Source organism: Mauremys reevesii, linkage group 1, assembly GCF_016161935.1.
Source record: "Mauremys reevesii isolate NIE-2019 linkage group 1, ASM1616193v1, whole genome shotgun sequence".
Lineage (NCBI taxonomy): Eukaryota > Metazoa > Chordata > Testudines > Geoemydidae > Mauremys > Mauremys reevesii.
The window spans coordinates 355,772,347-355,790,359 of record NC_052623.1 but is presented as its reverse complement, the minus strand read 5'-3'; the positions used below and the strand labels follow the sequence as shown (position 1 = coordinate 355,790,359).

Here is an 18,013-nt window from a genome sequence, read left to right as displayed (position 1 = left end):
GTGGAAATACCCCCCCCCCGCTCTGTCCAGCCGCCCGCTTCCACCGCGGCGCCGTCCGTCCGTCTGTCCAGCCGCCTGCTCCCACCGTGGTGCTGTCCCTCCGTCTGTCCAGCCGCCTGCTCCCACCGCGGCGCCGTCTGTCTGTCCGTCCAACCACCCGCTCCCACCGCGGCACCGTCCGTCTGTCCATCCAACCGCGTGCTCCCACCGCGGCGCCGTCCATCCGTCTGTCCAGCCGCCCGCTCCGTCCATCCAGCCCCTTGCCCAGTGACCCCAGCCCTGCTGTTCGTGCCCCGGCCGTGCCAGCCAGCCGGCCGTGGTGCAATGCGAGGGCAGGGTGGCTGTGGCAGACCCCCGGGGCATCGCAGGCAGTGACTGCCGGCAGGGCGGTAAGGCCGGGCAGCTGCGTGTCCCCCAGCGAACCCCGTGGTCCGGGCCTGGGGCGGCCGGGGCCTGGTGCCGGGAGGGGAGCCCTGCGGGAGGCCCCCTCCGCCCCCGGCTGCGCTCCCAGCCGCCCGCTGGCTCCCTCCAGCGCCGTGGTGAGCTCATCTCTCCGGAGACGGCAGGCTGGGCTGGGCTGCTCCGCACTGACCTCAGGCCTCAGCAATGAGAGCGGGGGGGTGGCCGGAGCCACGGGGCCGGCAAGCCGAGCTTCCCGCTGGGGCTAGGGCTGTTTTCCCTGCCCGGAGCCCTGGGAAACCTCGCAGCCCCTCGAGCCGGGGACCCAGCGCCTCCTGCTGGCCCAGCGGTGCCGCAAAGCCCTCGGGGGAAGGATGGGGGGTCCGGCCGCGCCTTCCCCCCCAGCCACCTGCCTACTCCCCTGTCTGATCCCCCCCCGCCTCGTGTAACTGAGCCTTGTAAACTCGTTACACGCATGGAGCTGGCGTGTTCAGAACCTCGCGGGAGCTGGGGGGGATACGCCCCAGAGGGGGGCCCTGTGCAGCCTCGGGTCCCCCCCTTGCTCTGGGGGGCTGGGCAGGGGGCAGAGCGTGTGGTGCTGGTGTGAGCACCTGCCAAGCGGGTGACGTGCTGGGATGGGATCGAAAGGCAGCAGCAGGCTGGGCGGGGGGAGCCGGGCGGGCAGGGGGACCCCACAGCTGGATGCAGATGTTCGCGGCTCCAGCCACCGCCCTGTCCTGGGGCGCGTTTTGGGCCCCCCCGGACGTGTTGTCCTGCTCACCGGCCCCTCCGCTCCAGCTGCAGAGCTGACGGGCCGCCCCCCCCCCCATCCCCTGCAGGACCAGGGCGCTTCTGGGGGAGGTTGGGGGGATCCTCCCAGTGTGGGGATGGAAAAGGGGGCTCTGAGTGTTGCCTGCCCCTGGTCCCCAGGGCCTAGACATGGGGAGTGGGTGGGTCAGACTAAAGCAGATGTAGCTCAAGGGGGGCTGCCCCCCCCCAGGGATTTAAACCCGATGCCCCTAACGCTGGGCTGAGGCAGGGCACCCCCAGAGCAGCTGGGGGCGTACAGAGCCTCCCATCCCGGGGTGCAGCCACGTCTGGGGAAGGGGGTGGCCGGGTGAGAGCCGGGGGCGGGGCCAAGGTGAGCTCCGTGTAGCCCTGCGAGCCCCAGGGGCATTGTCTGCTGGGGGGGAGCGGGGGGGGCTCTGCAGTGCCAGCAGCGGCCACAAGGACTCCAGGACAGTAACGAGCCCCCCCCACTTCCCCCCAGCCCAGCACCCCCCGCCAAATCCACCCGCTCTCCCCCAGCCCAGCACCTCCGCCGAGCCCCCGCCCCGCTCCCGGCCCAGTGCCCCCGCCAAATCCACCCGCTTCCTGAGCATAGCGCCCCGCCCCGCCTCCCAGCCCAGCGCCCCACCGAGCCCCCTCCCACTCAGCTCAGCCCCCCCCGCCGAGCCCCTGCTTTGCCCATGGAGCATCTCCCTGGGTCACTGACACCCCCCACCCCGCTGGCCCTGCTGTGATCTCTGCAAGGCTCCCAGCAATAGCCCGGGCGGGGGGGTGCACAGGTCATTTCCAACCCCGGGTGCCTGGCGCCCCAGCCGTGGGGCGAATCCCCTGGGGCGGAGGCTCGGCGGGCTGGGGGCAGGATCGGGCCCTTGCCGCTCTGCTCAGACCCCTGGCAACATGGAACAAAGGAGCCAGTTTCTCCCCCCCCCCCCAGCTGCTGCCCGGCTGCTGCCCCTGCTGGAGCCAACAGCTGAGCGGCTCCTTTGGTGGACAAGGGGGGTGGGGGGGGGCTTGGGAACAGCAGCTGTTTCCCGGCTCCCAGCCCCGGTGCCAGGGCTCCAAGCCTGATTCGTTCTGGCTGCAGGGCGGCTGGGCCCTGGGGAGGGGGGGGGGAGGTTTGGGCCGCTCTGGGACGGTCCCTTGTCCCTCCTCCCCCCATCCTGGCCTGACCCCGCTGCCCCTCCCTGGCAGGGGAGCCCCGGGGGGGGGGAGCTCCCCGATCTCCCAGACCGCGGGGAGGGACCAGCCCCCCCAGGTTCCCTCAAGGTCAGAGGCTGGCTGGGCTGGACACCCGGCCTGGGCCAGGGACCCGGCCCCTCTGCGCCCGCTCTGCCCCCCCCCCCCCGGATCGATGGAGCCTGGCTGGGAACATCTGCAGCCCATTTCCTCCCTGGGCCAAATCCAATCGCTTTTTCCATGTCCGCCGCCCCTCCCCCACCCGCCGGGGGCCGCCGCGCAGGCCCCCCCGCCCCCCCCAAGCGGCCCGGCTCCCCGCCCCCACCCACCAGGGGCCGCAGAGCAGACCCCACCTAGCGCCCTGGCTCGCCTGCCCCACTCACCTCCCTCACCTAGCGTCCCGGCTCCTCCCCCCCGCCGGGGCCACAGCACAGACCCCGACCCCACCTAACGTCCTGGCTCCCTCCCCACCCGCCGGGGCCGCAGCGCAGGCCCCGCCCCACCTAGCGTCCTGGCTCCTCAAACCCACTCACCCCCTCACCTAGCGTCCCGGCTCCTCCCCACCCGTCAGGGCCGCAGCGCAGACCCCCTGCCCCCACCTAACGTCCTGGCTCCCTCCCCACTCACCCCTCACCTAGCGTCCTGGCTCCCCCACTCACCTCCCTCACCTAGCGTCCCGGCCCTCCCCACCCCGCCCCCACCTAGCGTCCCGGCTCCTCCCCACCCGCCAGGGGCCGCAGCGCAGACCCCACCTAGCGCCCTGGCTCGCCTGCCCCACTCCCCTCCCTCACCTAGCGTCCCGGCTCCCCTCCCCCACCCGCCGGGGGCCACAGCGCAGACCCCGACCCCACCTAACGTCCTGGCTCCTCCCCACCCGCCGGGGCCGCAGCGCAGGCCCCGCCCCACCCAGCGTCCTGGCTCCTCAAACCCACTCACCCCCCTCACCTAGCGTCCCGGCTCCTCCCCACTCCTCCTCACCTAGCGTCCCGGCTCCTCCCCACCCGCCAGGGGCTGCAGCGTAGAGCCCCCCACCCCGCATCCCGGCTCCCCTCCCCCCCTCACCTAGCATCCCAGCTCCCCTCCCCTACCTGCCGGGGGCCGCAATGCAGAGCTCCCCACCCCCCGCCTAGTGTCCCGGCTCCCCTCCCCCACCTGCCGGGGGCCGCAGCACAGAGCCCCCCGCCCCTGCCTAGCGTCCCGGCTCCCCTCCCGCACTGCCTGGGTTCCATTCCAAGTGGAGTTTAATGGTTGGGGAGGTGGGGAGGAGCCAGGACTCCTGGGTTCTGTTCTTGGCTTTTCCACTGAATCTCTGTTTTCTCTTGGGGGAGTCAGTCGCTCTGCCTCAGTTTCCCCCTCCCTGTGTGGTTGCACAGCACAGGCTGGTGCTGGCGGGGGGCCATTGTTAGTCTGGGCGAGGAGGGTTTGTGCAGTGACGCCCCTGGGAGCCCAGGCTCTGCTCCACTGGGAGGCCACTAATGATTTGCAGAGCCACCGAGCCCGGCAGCCCCCGGCCGGCGTCCCCGGCGTGCGGAGCTAGCGGCTCCATGGGGCCAGGCCTGGGACGCCCGTAGCGGAGCTGGCCCGTGGACGTCTCAGACCCACACGCGGGTTGGGCCTCCGCCTCTGAAATGCAGCCACCTCTGGGGTGAGGTGCAGCCGGTGTGTAACGCTCCCAGTGACGCTGGGTCCGAGACGGTCCCTCCCTGCCCCGTGGGAGGGCAGAACGTGGCTGGCAGAGCTGACAAGTGCCGGGATGGCAGGGATCACACCCCGCCGCATGGCGGCGGCACCGAGCGGGGGCACCCGCGTGGCTATGGCCTGGCCACCAGAGCACCCGCAGCGCAGCCCAGCTGGGGCCCGGGGCTGGCTCAGACCCAGCCTGCGCAGAGCCCAGGAATGGGCCCACCAAGAAATGCCGCTTCCTCCACCGTTGGCATCTCCCCCCGGGCCCAGCTGCCCCCTCAGCCGGGCAGAAGTGCAGGGCCTGCAGGGTGTGTGAAGCAAGCCGGGCCGGCGGTCCCATCCCCGCAGGCAGTGAGGCAATGCTGCCCGGAGGAGCGCTGCCCCCTGCTGGCTGGGAGCGGGGCTGGCCGGCTGTGTGTCAGAAGCTCCGTAGCGCTCTGCGCTGGCGGGGATTCTCCTGCCGTTTGGGCTTAGCAGGATGCCTGGCGTGTGGGGCGGTGGGGGGGCGGTGGAGTGACAGCATGGCGGGGGGAGGGACCCGGGGCGCCGGGGGAGGGGGGAGGAGCTGCAGTGGGGTGAGGGAGGGGATCAGGCTGGATTGGAGGCATTCAGTGCTCGGCCTGCCCCGGGGCACCCCCTGTCCCTGCTGAGTCTGAGGCCTGGGGGGGTCCATTGTTAGCCCCCCCAGCTCTGCTCTCGGCCTGGCCCCTGCGGCTCCGCCTGGCCAGTGTTTATGGAAAGAGTGAGGAGCAGGAAGGGGCGGGCGGGCGCATTGTTCCCTGGGCCCAGGCCTGGCGGGCTGCCGGAGCGCGGGGGAGGGGCACACAGCACCCCGTGCACCCCCTCTGGAGAGTCAGGGGTGGGGGTGGGGGGAGTACTGGCTATGGGGGTCTTTGCCCCCACCCCCACCCAGAGCAAGTTGCCTCTGGCTCTCCCCCAGGAGGGGGGCAGGATGGGACAGCAGGGGGCTGCGGGTCGGGACTGAGGGGCACCTGCCAGCCATGCTCCTGGCGATCCCAGCCCGGTGCCCACGGGGGGCTGCTGATGGCCGTGAGACCCCCCCAGGGGCAGCCGGTGCCCCCTGCCTGACCCCCCTGCCCCACAGACAGTAAAGCCATCGTGGACGGGAACCTGAAGCTGATCCTGGGGCTGATCTGGACGCTGATCCTGCACTACTCCATCTCCATGCCCATGTGGGAGGACGAGGACGAGGAGGACGCCAAGAAGCAGACGCCGAAGCAGCGGCTGCTGGGCTGGATCCAGAACAAGGTGCCCCAGCTGCCCATCACCAACTTCCACCGGGACTGGCAGGACGGCAAAGCCCTGGGCGCCCTGGTGGACAACTGCGCCCCGGGTGAGTGGGACCCTGGGCCTGCCCCGGACCCCCCCGGACCCCCAGACCCCCCTTATCCACCCATACCCCCCCCGGACCCCCCCGGACCTGCCCCGGACCCCCAGACCTGCCCCAGACCCCCTTATCCACCCATACCCCCAGATCCCCGGACCTGCCCCAGACCCCCTTATCCACCCATACACCCCTGGACCTGCCCCGACCCCTGACCTGCCCCGGACCCCAGACCCCTTATCCACCCATACCCCCAGATCCCCAGACCTGCCCCAGACCCCTTATCCACCCATACCCCCAGATCCCCCGGACCTGCCCGGACCCTTATCCACCCATACCCCCAGATCCCCAGACCCCTTATCCACCCATACACCCCAGACCTGCCCCGGACCCCAGACCTGCCCTGGACCCCACGTACCACCAATACCCACCTGGACCTGCCCTGGACCCCAGACCTGCCCCAGACCCCCAGACCCCCTTATCCACCCATACCCCTGCACCTGCCCCAGACCCCCAGATCTGCCCCGGACCCCCTTATCCACGCATACAGCCCCGGACCTGCCCCAGACCCCCAACCTGCCCTGGACCCCAGACCCCCTTATCCACCCATATACCCCGGACCTGCACCAGACCCCCCTTATCCACCCATACACCCCTGGACCTGCCCTGACCCCTGTGACCTGCCCCGGACCCCCTTATCCACCCATACACCCCTGGACCTGTCCCGGACCCCCACCTGCTCCAGACCCCCTTATCCACCCATACCCCCGGACCTGCCCCAGACCCCCTTATCCACCCATACCCCCAGATCCCCAGACCTGCCCCAGACCCCCTTATCCACCCATACCCCCAGACCTGCCCCAGACCCCCTTATCCACCCAGACCCCAGACCTGCCCCGGACCCCTTATTCACCCATACCCCCAGACCTGCCCCGACCCCTTATCCACCCATACCCCCAGATCCCCGGACCGGCCCCGGACCCCACGTATCCACCCATACACCCGCGGACCTGCCCCAGACCCCCCTTATCCACCCATACACCCCTGGACCTGCCCCAGACCCCCCCAGACCTGCCCCGGACCCCACGTACCACCAATACCCACCTGGACCTGCCCTGGACCTCCAGACCTGCCCCAGACCCCCTTATCCACCCATACACCCCCGGACCTGCCCCAGACCCCTTATCCACCCATACCCCGGACCTGCCCTGGACCCCCGACCTGCTCCAGACCCCCCTTATCCACCCATACCCCCCCCCCGGACCTGCCCCGGACCCCACGTATCCACCCATACACCCCGGACCTGCCCCATACCCCGGACCTGCCCGACCCCCTTATCCACCCATACCCCCGGACCTGCCCCAGACCCCCAGACCTGCCCCGACCCCTTATTCACCCATACCCCCAGACCTGCTCCAGACCCCCTTATCCACCCATACACCCCTGGACCTGCCCTTGACCCCTATATCACCCATATCCCCCAGACCTGCCCCTGACCCTCTGTATCCATCCATACACCCCTGGAACCCCTGGACATGTGCTGTACCCCCCATACCTGCCCTGTACCCTCGTACGCCCCCCATATGTCCCCTGGACCTTCCCTGTACCCCCCCTCTACATCCCGTATCCATCCATACCCCCCTGGACCCCGCTGGAACTGCCCTGTACCCCATACACCCCCCATACACCCCCTGTACCTGCCTCATACCTGCCCTGTACCCCCTGTACCTGCCCAGTACCCCCATACCCCTCTTCTACTCCCCACACACCCTCTGCACGCCTCCCGTACAGCCCTGTATCTGCCTTGTGTCACGGGGTCCCCGGGCGCTGCTCTGGCGCTGCTCCCCCCAAAGCCAGGCAGGACCCTGGGGAGCCTCCTCTCCCTCGGAGCAGCCTGGCTGCAGGGCAGGAGCTCACACGGAGCATTCAGCATGTGCCCCCCGTGCGCCTCCCCCCGCGAGTCCGCCCAGGCGGGGTCCTGGGGCAGCCACAGGGTCCTGCCCCCCCACCTCGCAGCCAGCCGGGACTCAGCCAGCCAGTGACACAGAGGTTTATTAGATGACAGGAACACGGGCTAACACAGGTCTTGCCAGTACAGACAGCAGGACCCCCTTAGTTAGGTCCATCTGGGGCCCCAGGGAGGCCACAGCCCCATCGGGCTCCCCTCCATTTCCCAGCCAGCTCCCAAAAACTCCCAACCCCCCTCCAGCCCCTCCGCTCCGGACTGTGTCTCCTTCCCGGGCCAGGAGGTCACCTTGTATGGCCCGTACCCCCCTGTACTCCGCACACCCCTTGTATGGCCCGTACCCCCCTGTACCCCCAAACACCCCCTGTACTCATCCTGTAGCCCTATACTCCTGCCTAGTACACCCCCATACACCCCGAGACACCCCCGTACACCCTCCCTCTGTACCCACACGCTGTGCTCTCCCCTACACACACCCCCCCTATGCAAAGCCCCCTACAGCCAGCCCCTGTTCATCCCCCGCCCCCGACAGACACCCAGCTCCAATATCCCACACCGCAAACACCTGCCCCCCACTCCCCATGCAGCCCCCGGCCCCCCAGCGCCTGGGCACCACATGGAGGGCGGCTCTGAGCCAGTTCTCTGCCCTTTGCTAGCCCTCGCTGCCCAGGAGCTCTGAGTGCCAATTACACCCACCCCCACCACTGCTGCATGGCTCAGATGGGGAAACTGAGGCACCCGGGGCCAGGCCTGGCTCTACCCACTAGGTGCTAGGCTGGACAGGAGGGAGGAAGGAGCTGTCCTGAGTCCAGTTGGGGGTGGGGGGGGCAAAGGAATCTGGCTCTGGTTTGTCTCCCACCCCAAGGGGGGGCACTCCCATGCCCATAGGGACCCCAGCCAGGATCCCCCAGACTGGAGCTGGCACCGTGCCAGGGTAGCCCACAATGCCCCATTGTCAGACGTCTCTCTCTGCCAAGGCCGTGCCCGCCCCGCCCGCCGGTCTGACTCGGTCTCCCCCGCTCCTTCCCCACAGGCCTGTGCCCAGACTGGGAGACCTGGGACCCCAAGCAGCCCGTGGAGAACGCCCGGGAAGCCATGCAGCAGGCGGACGACTGGCTGGGCGTACCCCAGGTACGGGACCCCCCTGCCGTGCGGGGGCCAGACGGGGCACCCCTGGGCGCTCCGGGGTCATTCTCTGGGCTGGGGCACGACCCCGTGCGGGGGCCAGACGGGGCACCCCTGGGCGCTCCGGGGTCATTCTCTGGGCTGGGGCACGACCCCGTGCGGGGGCCAGACAGGGGGGCACCCCTGGGCGCTCCGGGGTCATTCTCTGGGCTGGGGCACGACCCCGTGCGGGGCCATACGGGCACCCTGGGTGCTCCGGGGTCATGCTCGGGGCTGGGGCACACCGTGCGGGGGCCAGATGGGGGGCACCCCTGGGCGCTCCGGGGTCATTCTCTGGGCTGGGGCACGACCCGTGGGGCCAGACGGGCACCCTGGGTGCTCCGGGGTCATTCTCTGGGCTGGGGCACGACCCCGTGCGGGGGCCAGACGGGGCACCCCTGGGTGCTCCGGGGTCATTCTCTGGGCTGGGGCACGACCCTGTGCGGGGGCCAGACGGGGTCATTCTCTGGGCTGGGGTACGCCCCCCGTGCGGGGGCCAGACAGGGGGGCACCCCTGGGCGCTCCGGGGTCATTCTCTGGGCTGGGGCATGACCCCGTGTGGGGGCCAGACGGGGCACCCCTGGGTGCTCCGGGGTCATTCTCTGGGCTGGGGCATGACCCCGTGTGGGGGCCAGACGGGGCACCCCTGGGTGCTCCGGGGTCATTCTCTGGGCTGGGGCATGACCCCGTGCGGGGGCCAGACGGGGCACCCCTGGGTGCTCTGGGGTCATTCTCTGGGCTGGGGCACACCCCCTGTGCGGGGGCCAGAAGGGGCACCCCTGGGCGCTCCGGGGTCATTCTCTGGGCTGGGGCATGACCCCGTGTGGGGGCCAGATGGGGGCACCCCATGGCTGTTCTCTGGGCTGGGGGCAGGTGGGGAAGCCAGGCATGGGCACAGCCCCCCCCCAGCCAGCACCCCGGGAATCATTCTCAGGGTACACATGGCAGTGGCGTAGGCAGGTTTTCAGGGGAGGGGGAGCGAAATACATAAAAAAGGTGCCCCCCTTGGCTCCCCCCGGCCACGCCCCCAGACTGGACCCCCCCCCCCCCCGCGGCGGTGCAGCGGCTTCCCACCAGCTACGCTACTGACCCATGGGAGAGCTGCCCCTGGGGCTGGGCGGTTCTGGGTCACCCCAGCCTTGTTCGGGGCACAGACAGGCCCTGGCCCTGGCCCTGGCACTGGGCAATGCAGCTGGGGGGTGGGGGTTGCACTGGCACCTCGGGGTGAAGGGCTTGGCAGCTCCCAGCTCCCACTCAGCCCCTGCCCGCCGGTCAGCTGCTCGCCCAGTTCTGCCCTCGCCCCAGCCCCAGTCAGGCTGCTGGGGTCAGGGGCCCTGGGGCAGCATATTGGGGCTGGGGGCCCTGGGGTTGGATGTCAGGGGCTGGCACTCTCATGGGCTGGGGCCTTGGCTCGGGGCAGGAGTGCATTGGGGCAGGGGCTCTCAGTGGGGCTGGGGGCTCTGGGGTCAGCTGGGCAGGGTGCTGTCGGTGGGGCTGGGGGCTCTGGGGTTCAGATCTCAGGGCGGGGGCTCAGTGGGGCTGGGGGCTCTGGGGGCAGGGGCGTGTTGGGCAGGGGGCTCTCAGTGGGGCTGGGGCTCTGGGGGTTGGATCTCAGGGACTGGGGGCTCAGTGGGGCTGGGGCTCTGGGGTCGGCTCAGGGTGGGGCGCTCGGTGGGGCTGGGGGCTCTGGGGGTCGGCTCAGGGGCTGGGGCTCTCGTGGAGCTGGGGGCTCTTGGGGTCGGCTCAGGCGGGGGCTCTCAGTGGGGCTGGGGGCTCTGGGGTCGGATCTCAGGAGCGGGGCTCTCGGTGGGGCTGGGGCTCTGGGGGTCAGCTCTCAGGGGCTGGGGGCTCTCGGTGGGGCTGGGGGCTCTGGGGGTCGGATCTCAGGGGCGGGGCTCTCGGTGGGGCTGGGGGCTCTGGGGTCGGCTCAGGGTGGGGCGCTCGGTCGGTGGGGCTGGGGCTCTGGGGGTCGGCTCAGGGGCTGGGGCTCTGGAGCTGGGGGCTGGGGTCGGCTCTCAGGGCGGGGCTCTCAGTGGGGCTGGGGGCTCTGGGGTCGGATCTCAGGGGCGGGGCTCGGTGGGGCTGGGGGCTCTGGGGGTTGGCTCTCAGGGGCTGGGGGGCTCTCGGTGGGGCGGGGGGGCTCGGGGGGGTCGGATCTCAGGGGCGGGGGGCTCTCGGTGGGGCTGGGGGCTCTGGGGTCGGATCTCAGGGGCTGGGGCTCTGGGGTTGGATCTCAGGGCGGGGGCTCTGTGGGGCTGGGGGCTCTGGGGTTGGATCTCAGGGGCTGGGGCTCTCGGTGGGGCTGGGGCTCTGGGGGTCGGATCTCAGGGGCGGGCGCTCTCGGTGGGGCTGGGGGCTCTGGGGTCGGGGCTCAGGGTGGGGCTCTCGGTGGGGCTGGGGGCTCTGGGGTCGGATCTCAGGGGCGGGCGCTCGGTGGGGCTGGGGGCTCTGGGGGCACGGGGATCTCAGGGGCGGGGCGCTCGGTGGGGCTGGGGGCTCTGGGGGCAGGGTCTCATTGGGCGGGGTCTCGGTGGGGCTGGGGGCTCTGGGGGTCGGGCTCTCGGAGCAGGGGGCTCTCGGTGGGGCTGGGGGCTCTGGGGTTGGATCTCAGGGGCGGGCGCATTGGGGCGGGGTCTCGGTGGGGCTGGGGGCTCTGGGGCAGGGGTGCATTGGGGCGGGGTCTCGGTGGGGCTGGGGGCTCTGGGGGCGGGGCTCTCGGAGCAGGGGCTGTCGGTGGGGCTGGGGGCTCTGGGGTTGGATCTCAGGGGCGGGCGCTCTCGGTGGGGCTGGGGGCTCTGGGGGCAGGATCTCAGGGGCGGGGTCTCTTGGTGGGGCTGGGGTTGGCTCTTGGGGGCAGGATCTCAGGGGCGGGGGCTCTGGGTGGGGCTGGGGGCTCTGGGGCTCTGGGGCTCTCAGGGCAGGGCGCTCTCGGTGGGGCTGGGGCTCTTGGGGTCGGATCTCAGGGGCGGGGGCTCTCGGTGGGGCTGGGGGCTCTGGGGTCGGCTCTCAGGGGCGGGGCTCGGTGGGGCTGGGGGCTCTGGGGTCGGATCTCAGGGGCGGGGGCTCGGTGGGGCTGGGGCTCTGGGGTCGGATCTCAGGGTGGGGGGCTCGGTGGGGCTGGGGCTCTGGGGGTCGGATCTCAGGGGCGGGGGCTCGGTGGGGCTGGGGGCTCTGGGGTCGGATCTCAGGGTGGGGCTCTCGGTGGGGCTGGGGGCTCTGGGGGTCGGCTCTCAGGGTGGGGCGCTCTCGGTGGGGCTGGGGGCTCTGGGGGGTCGGATCTCAGGGGCGGGGGGCTCTCGGTGGGGCAGGGGGGCTCTCGGGGGATGCCCTTAGCACAGGCCCCGCTCCCTCCCCCCAGGTGATCGCCCCGGAGGAGATCGTGGACCCCGACGTGGACGAACACTCCGTCATGACCTACCTGTCCCAGTTCCCCAAGGCCAAGCTGAAGCCCGGGGCCCCCCTGCGCTCCAAGCAGCTGAACCCCAAGAAGGCCGTTGCCTACGGCCCCGGTAGGGCCCCCCCCCCAGCTGCAGGGACCAGCCTGGGGGGGCACCTGGGGCAGGGCTCTCTGCCTTAACACCTGCCCCATGTGGGAGGGGCTCCTGGGAGCCAGGGCTGCAGGGAGGGGGAGCAGGCACAGCGGGAGGGGAGGGGGCAGGAACGGGGGGGAGGGAGGGGGAGGGGCAGGAACGGGGGGAGGGGGAGGGGGTAGACGCGCTCAGGGCAGGGCTATGGGGGAGCAGCCCCGGCTGGTGCCCCCCCCTGAGCCCCGTGTCCCGGTGCCACAGGGATCGAGCCCCACGGGAACACGGTGCTGAAGCCGGCCCAGTTCACGGTGGAGACCCTGGAGGCGGGGCTGGGCGAGGTGCTGGTCTACATCGAGGACCCCGAGGGACACACCGAGGAGGTAGGGGCTCCTGGAGGTCAGCCTGCCGCTCTCGCCCCCCCCGCCCCCTCACGGGGCCAGGGCACAGAGAGCAGGAGCTCTGAGCAGCAGGGAGCCAGGACTCCTGGGTTCTATCCCCAGCTCTGGGGTGGGAGTGGGGTCTAGTGGGTAGAGCAGGGGGCCAGGACTCCTGGGTTCTATCCCCAGCTCTGGGGTGGGAGTGGGGCCTAGTGGGTAGAGCAGGGGGCTGGGAGCCAGCTCTCCTGGGTTCTATCCCCGGCTCTGGGAGCCAGGACTCCTGGGTTCTATCCCCGGCTCTGGGGTGGGAGTGGGTCCTAGTGGTTGGAGCCGGGGGCTGGGAGCCAGGACTCCTGGGTTCTATCTCCGGCTCTGGGAGGGGAGTGGGGTCTAGTGGGTAGAGCAGGGAGCCAGCTCTCCTGGGTTCTATCCCCAGCTCTGGGGTGGGAGTGGGTCCTAGTGGTTGGAGCAGGGGGCTGGGAGCCAGGACTCCTGGGTTCTATCCCTGGCTCTGACCCTGATTCCCCGTGTGACTCTCAACGACGCCCTGCACCTCGCTGCTTCATCTCCTCGTCTCTCTGGTGGGCACCATGTGAGTGAGTCGCCCTGGGGCGGAGCTGGGCACGGCCAGGGCCCCCCAGTGGTTGGGGTGCCGGGGAACAGTCCCCAGCTGCCCTTGCGGCCCCCGCCCCAGCCTCACCTCTGGGCCCTTCCTCCGCAGGCCAAGGTGGTTGCCAACAACGACAAGAAGCGGACGTACTCGGTGACCTACGTGCCCAAGGTGGCCGGGCTGCACAAGGTGAGCTGCCCGCCCGGCCGGAGCCCCAGCCCGCCCTGCGGGGGGGGCTGCGCCCAGTGGGCCCCTCCGCCCAGGGCCACACAGCTGCTGTGTGAGGGTTGGGGGCTCCCCATGTCCTGGCGGGGTAACGATGCTGCCTCTGGCAGGACACTACTGAGAGTGTCAGTTCAGGACAAATCGCTGAGAGCAGGGGAGTCACAGCCCCGGGCTGGGGTCCTTTGCAAACCAGCCCAGCCGGCCAGAGGGGACTTCGGTCTCACCCCACTGGCTGACCACAAGTCCCACCAGCAATTCCCTCAGACACTCCGGTTCCCCAGGATCACCACCAGGGCCGCTCGTGATGGGGGCGAATGGTTATGGAAACCAACACCCCAGTAAAAGAAAACGGTTCCCTCGATCCCCAAGGACCAAGCCCCAGACCCAGGTCAATATACACATCAGATCTTACCCACAAATCACGCTGGTGCCAAACCTTTAGAATCTAAAATCTAAAGCTTTATTCATAAAAGAAAGAAATAGAGACGAGAGCTAGAATTGGTTAAATGGAATCAATTCCATCCAGTAACGGCAAAGTTCTTGGCTCAGGCTTGTAGCAGTGATGGAATAAACTGCAGGTTCAGATCAAGTCTCTGGAACATCCCCCGCTGGGCTGGGTCAGTCAGTCCTTTGCTCAGAGCTTCAGCTTGTAGCAAAGTCCCTCCAGAGGCAAGAAGCAGGACTGAAGCCCAAGTGGAGATGAGGCATCAGCCTTATATAGGCTCTTCCTTACTGTGGAATTCACAGCAGCAAGATGGAGCTTGGAGTCACATGGGCAAGTCACGTGTCCATGCTTGACTCAGTTCTTCACAGGCTTGAATCTCAGGGCTGGAAGGGCCTCAGGGGGTCTCTAGTCCCACCCCCTGCTCCAAGCAGGACCAATTCCAACTCAATCATCCCAGCCAGGCTCTGTCAGGCCTGACCTTAGTTTGAACGTTCCCAGGAAAGCTCCGATGTGGATTGGAGTCTCCCAAGGTGCATTGTCAGTTAAGTGTTTCTTGACTGGGCGCTTAACTTGCAAATTCCTTTCTCAAGAAGCCGGCCAGATGCTTCACTAGGCTCCTTAGAATCAAATCGCATTGAGATCCAAGTCCCGGGCCAATATTCACCACTTCAGCCACAACAACGACACACACACACAGCGTAATCCCAGCCAGCAAATCAGAACCTTTCCCGAGACACCTCACACGACAACCTTTGCACAGTGTTTGCTGCAGACGTATAACTGTGGTTGCAGCAATGATCTGCCCGGTCACAGGGTATGTCAGTGCCGCCCCAGGGGGCTGTTCGGTTGCTCGATGGGGGGTTCTCCTGCCCTCGCTGCCGTCTGTGCCCCCACCCCAGTGCCGCCCTGGCCACGGCGGGCCCCTCGCCCGCTCCCCAGGGCCCAGGCGGGGATTGACCCAGCGCTCTCTCGGCCCAGGTCACGGTGCTGTTTGCCGGGCAGAACATCGACAAGAGCCCCTTTGACGTCCACGTGGGCATGGCGCTGGGTGATGCCAACAAGGTGACGGCGCGGGGGCCCGGCCTGGAGCCCGTGGGCAACGTGGCCAACAAGCCCACCTACTTCGACATCTACACCGCAGGTAGGGGCGCGGGGCGCAGGCCAGGGCCTGGGGGCTGGGGGAGCCCTGCCGGGGGCTGGTGCTCACGCTGCCGTCTGTGCCAGGCGCGGGCACGGGCGACGTGGGCGTGGTCATCGTGGACCCGCAGGGCCGGCGCGACACCGTGGAGGTGGTGCTGGAGGACAAAGGCGACAGCACCTTCCGCTGCACCTACCGGCCCGTGCTGGAGGGACCCCACACCATCTGCGTCACCTTCGCCGGCACCCAGATCCCCCGGAGCCCCTTCGCCGTCAACGTCTCCGAAGGTGAGAGCCCGCCCAGCCCTGTGCCCCCCAGCCGGTGCCCACCCACGGTGCCAGCCCTGTGCCCCGGCGGTGCCCGCCTCGGTGCCAGCCCCGCGCCCCCCGGCCGGTGCCCACCCACGGTGCCAGCCCCGCCCCCCCCGGCCGGTGCCCACCCACGGTGCCAGCCCCGCGCCCCCCGGCCGGTGCCCACCCTCGGTGCCAGCCCCACGCCCCCCTAGCCAGCCCCCACCCTCTGTGCCAGCCCCATGCCCCCGGCTGGTGCCCACCCTCTGTGCCAGCCCCATGCCCCCCAGCTGGTGCCCACCCACGGTGCCAGCCCCCCCCCCCCTGCGCCACAGCGTGCACCACGCCACCCCACCAGGCGCCCACCACCCTCTGTGCCAGCCCTGCAGCCCCCCACCCATGACTCCTGGCCAGTGCCTCCCCTCCATGCCAGCCTCCAGCCCGTCCCACACACCCCCGGCTGGTGCCCACCCTCTGTGCCAACTCCACAGCCTGCTGGGGGGCACTGGCTGACCCCCTCGACCAGCCGGTGGGGCTGGGGGCAGGGCACGGAGGGGACCCTGCTCAGAGAGCGGGGTGGCAGGGCAGCCTCTGCCCCCTCTGCTGCAGCCTGGGGGGAGGGGTTCTCCCCCGCCCCCCCGGCCGGCCAGGAGACACCTGTCCCTGGTACGCGGTGACCCGGAAACCCGGGCGACCTCCCCATCCCGCCAGCCCCGGCCTCACCACGCAAACAGGAATCCCTGACTCACCGCGGCTTCCCGCTGCCCGGCCGCCCTGAGACGGGGGCCTGGCTCCCCCCCCCGCCCCTTTCACACTCAGCCCCGCCCGGGGGGGAGCCAGGCCCCCTGATGGTGCCCCCACGTCCTGGGCAGCCCAGCTCCAGCCCCATGGGCCAGGAGGGTCCAGCAGCTCCTGGCTGGCCGGATGCCCGCGCAGCGGGGGTTGTGGGGCCCAGCAGCTCCCCAGGAGGAGGGCAGCGAGCCGTGGGGGGGGGGTGTCTCTGGGACACTGGCAGGGGCAGGGGAACGGAGCTCCCAGCCTGGGGTAAGTGGGGCGGGCCCCAGGCCCTGCACTGCGCCCCTCTGCCCCCAGTGCTCTACATATAGCAGCCCCAGATATTCCCTAGCCTGCCGGGGGTCGGGTGGGGGGCTTCATTCTTCAGATGGGTAAACTGAGGCACAGGGCAAGCTGGGGTTAGGACGCCCTTGCTGCCTGCTGAGAGCAGCCACCCCTCCCATTGCTCAGTGCCCCTCATTGCAGCTAGCCCTGCCCCCCATTCCTTCTCCCAGCTTGGTGCCCCCATCCCCCCCAGGCTGGGCCGGTCTGGGTCTGGCTGCCCCCCCCCTCGTGAGACAGCCCCTGCCCCTTTGCAGGCCGGAGGGAGGGTCCATTTAATCCTCCTCCAGCCCCTGCTCTGGGCCCACGGGCTGCCCGGCCTGGGCACAGACCCCCTGGTGCCCCGGCTGCGTGGGTCTAGGGTGTGAGATCTCCCAGGTGGCGCGGCCGGGGGCTGCCCACGGTGCAGTCCCAGGCCCAGGCCAGCCAGCCGGGTGGCCTGGGTGAGGGGCAGGAGGGTGGCAGCCAGGGGCACCTCCCCACTAAGCTCTCTCTCCTCTGTCCCCGCAGCCTGCAGCCCCAACGCCTGCCGGGCCACGGGCCGGGGCCTCCAGCCCAAGGGCGTGCGGGTCAAGGAGGTGGCCGAGTTCAAGGTCTACACCAAGGGCGCAGGCAGCGGGAAGCTGAAGGTCGTGGTCAAGGGGCCGAGTGAGTGCCGGGCAGGAGGGGGAGCGGTGTGGGGCCCAGGCGGGAGGCGGGAGGAGAGGGCCAGTGCCCGGGAAAGACCCATGTCTCTCTGTCAGCCTGTCCTCAGGCCAGAGCGCTGGGGAAACCGAGTCACGGGCCGAGTCGGGAGAGCGAGGTGGGTGTCACTGCTGCCCCCTGCTGGACAGAGCATGTCACACTGGCCGGCTCTCTCTAGCTCGGCGTCTCTAGAGCAGAAAGCGCCGGGTTCTGCCACGCAGGCGGCTGGCGACGGGCAGGAGTCTGGGGCTGGGGGCTGGGAGCTCTCTGGCCTGGCTCGGCTCTCACCACCTTGCCCCTCTCTCGGCAGAAGGCACGGAGGAGCCGGTGAAGGTGCGGGAGGCTGGCGAGGGGGTGTACGAATGTGACTACTACCCCGTGGTGCCTGGCAAATACGTGGTGGCCATCTCCTGGGGTGGCTACAGCATCCCCCGCAGGTAAGGGACCGGCCCGCGCCCCTCGCCAGCCTGTGGTGCTTGGGGCTGGGGCCAAGACCGGAGCCGTGTCTGGACTAGTGCCGGAGCCTCGCACGCGCGTGTGAAGCGGGAGGAGGCGCTCGGAGCGCCCTGGTGGCACCACCTGCAGATTCTTGCCAGGGCCGTTCTGTGCTCTCGAGCCGGGGAGCGGCCTGAGCCCTGGCACACTCGTTACACTAGTGGTGTCTCGGTCACAGAGCAGCAGCCTGGCTGCCCGGGGTCCCCTGGCCCTGACCCTCTGTCTCCTTCGCAGCCCCTTCGAGGTGCAGGTGGCGCCAGAGCCGGGCACCCAGAAAGTCAGGGCCTGGGGCCCAGGCCTGGAGACTGGCATGGTGGGCAAATCAGCCGACTTCGTGGTGGAGGCGATTGGCACTGAAGTGGGGACGCTGGGTAAGAGAGCGGGCAGTGTGGCCTGAGGGGGGCGAGGGGTCTGGGGGAGCAGGTGGCAGGACTAGGGAGGCAAGGGGTCCGGGGAGTGGGCAGTGGAGTCCAGGGGGTCGACGGGTCTGGGGAGCGGGTGGCAGGACCGGGGGCAAGGAGTCTGGGGAGCGGGTGGCAGGACTGAGGGGGCGAGGGTCTGGGGGAGCGGGTGGCAGGACCGAG

At 70.1% G+C, this 18,013-nt stretch overlaps 1 protein-coding gene across 1 annotated transcript in view; it reads left to right on the top strand.

Annotated features, from left to right (window-relative positions):
- FLNC (filamin C) overlaps nucleotides 1-18,013 on the top strand; it is a 79,029-nt gene that overhangs the window by 9,707 nt on the left and 51,309 nt on the right. The window contains 10 exon segments of the mRNA XM_039519975.1: nucleotides 5,153-5,401; nucleotides 8,392-8,489; nucleotides 11,881-12,031; nucleotides 12,311-12,429; nucleotides 13,148-13,225; nucleotides 14,685-14,847; nucleotides 14,931-15,131; nucleotides 16,761-16,898; nucleotides 17,245-17,371; nucleotides 17,664-17,800. Of these exon segments, the coding sequence (XP_039375909.1) occupies nucleotides 5,153-5,401; nucleotides 8,392-8,489; nucleotides 11,881-12,031; nucleotides 12,311-12,429; nucleotides 13,148-13,225; nucleotides 14,685-14,847; nucleotides 14,931-15,131; nucleotides 16,761-16,898; nucleotides 17,245-17,371; nucleotides 17,664-17,800 (1,461 nt within the window).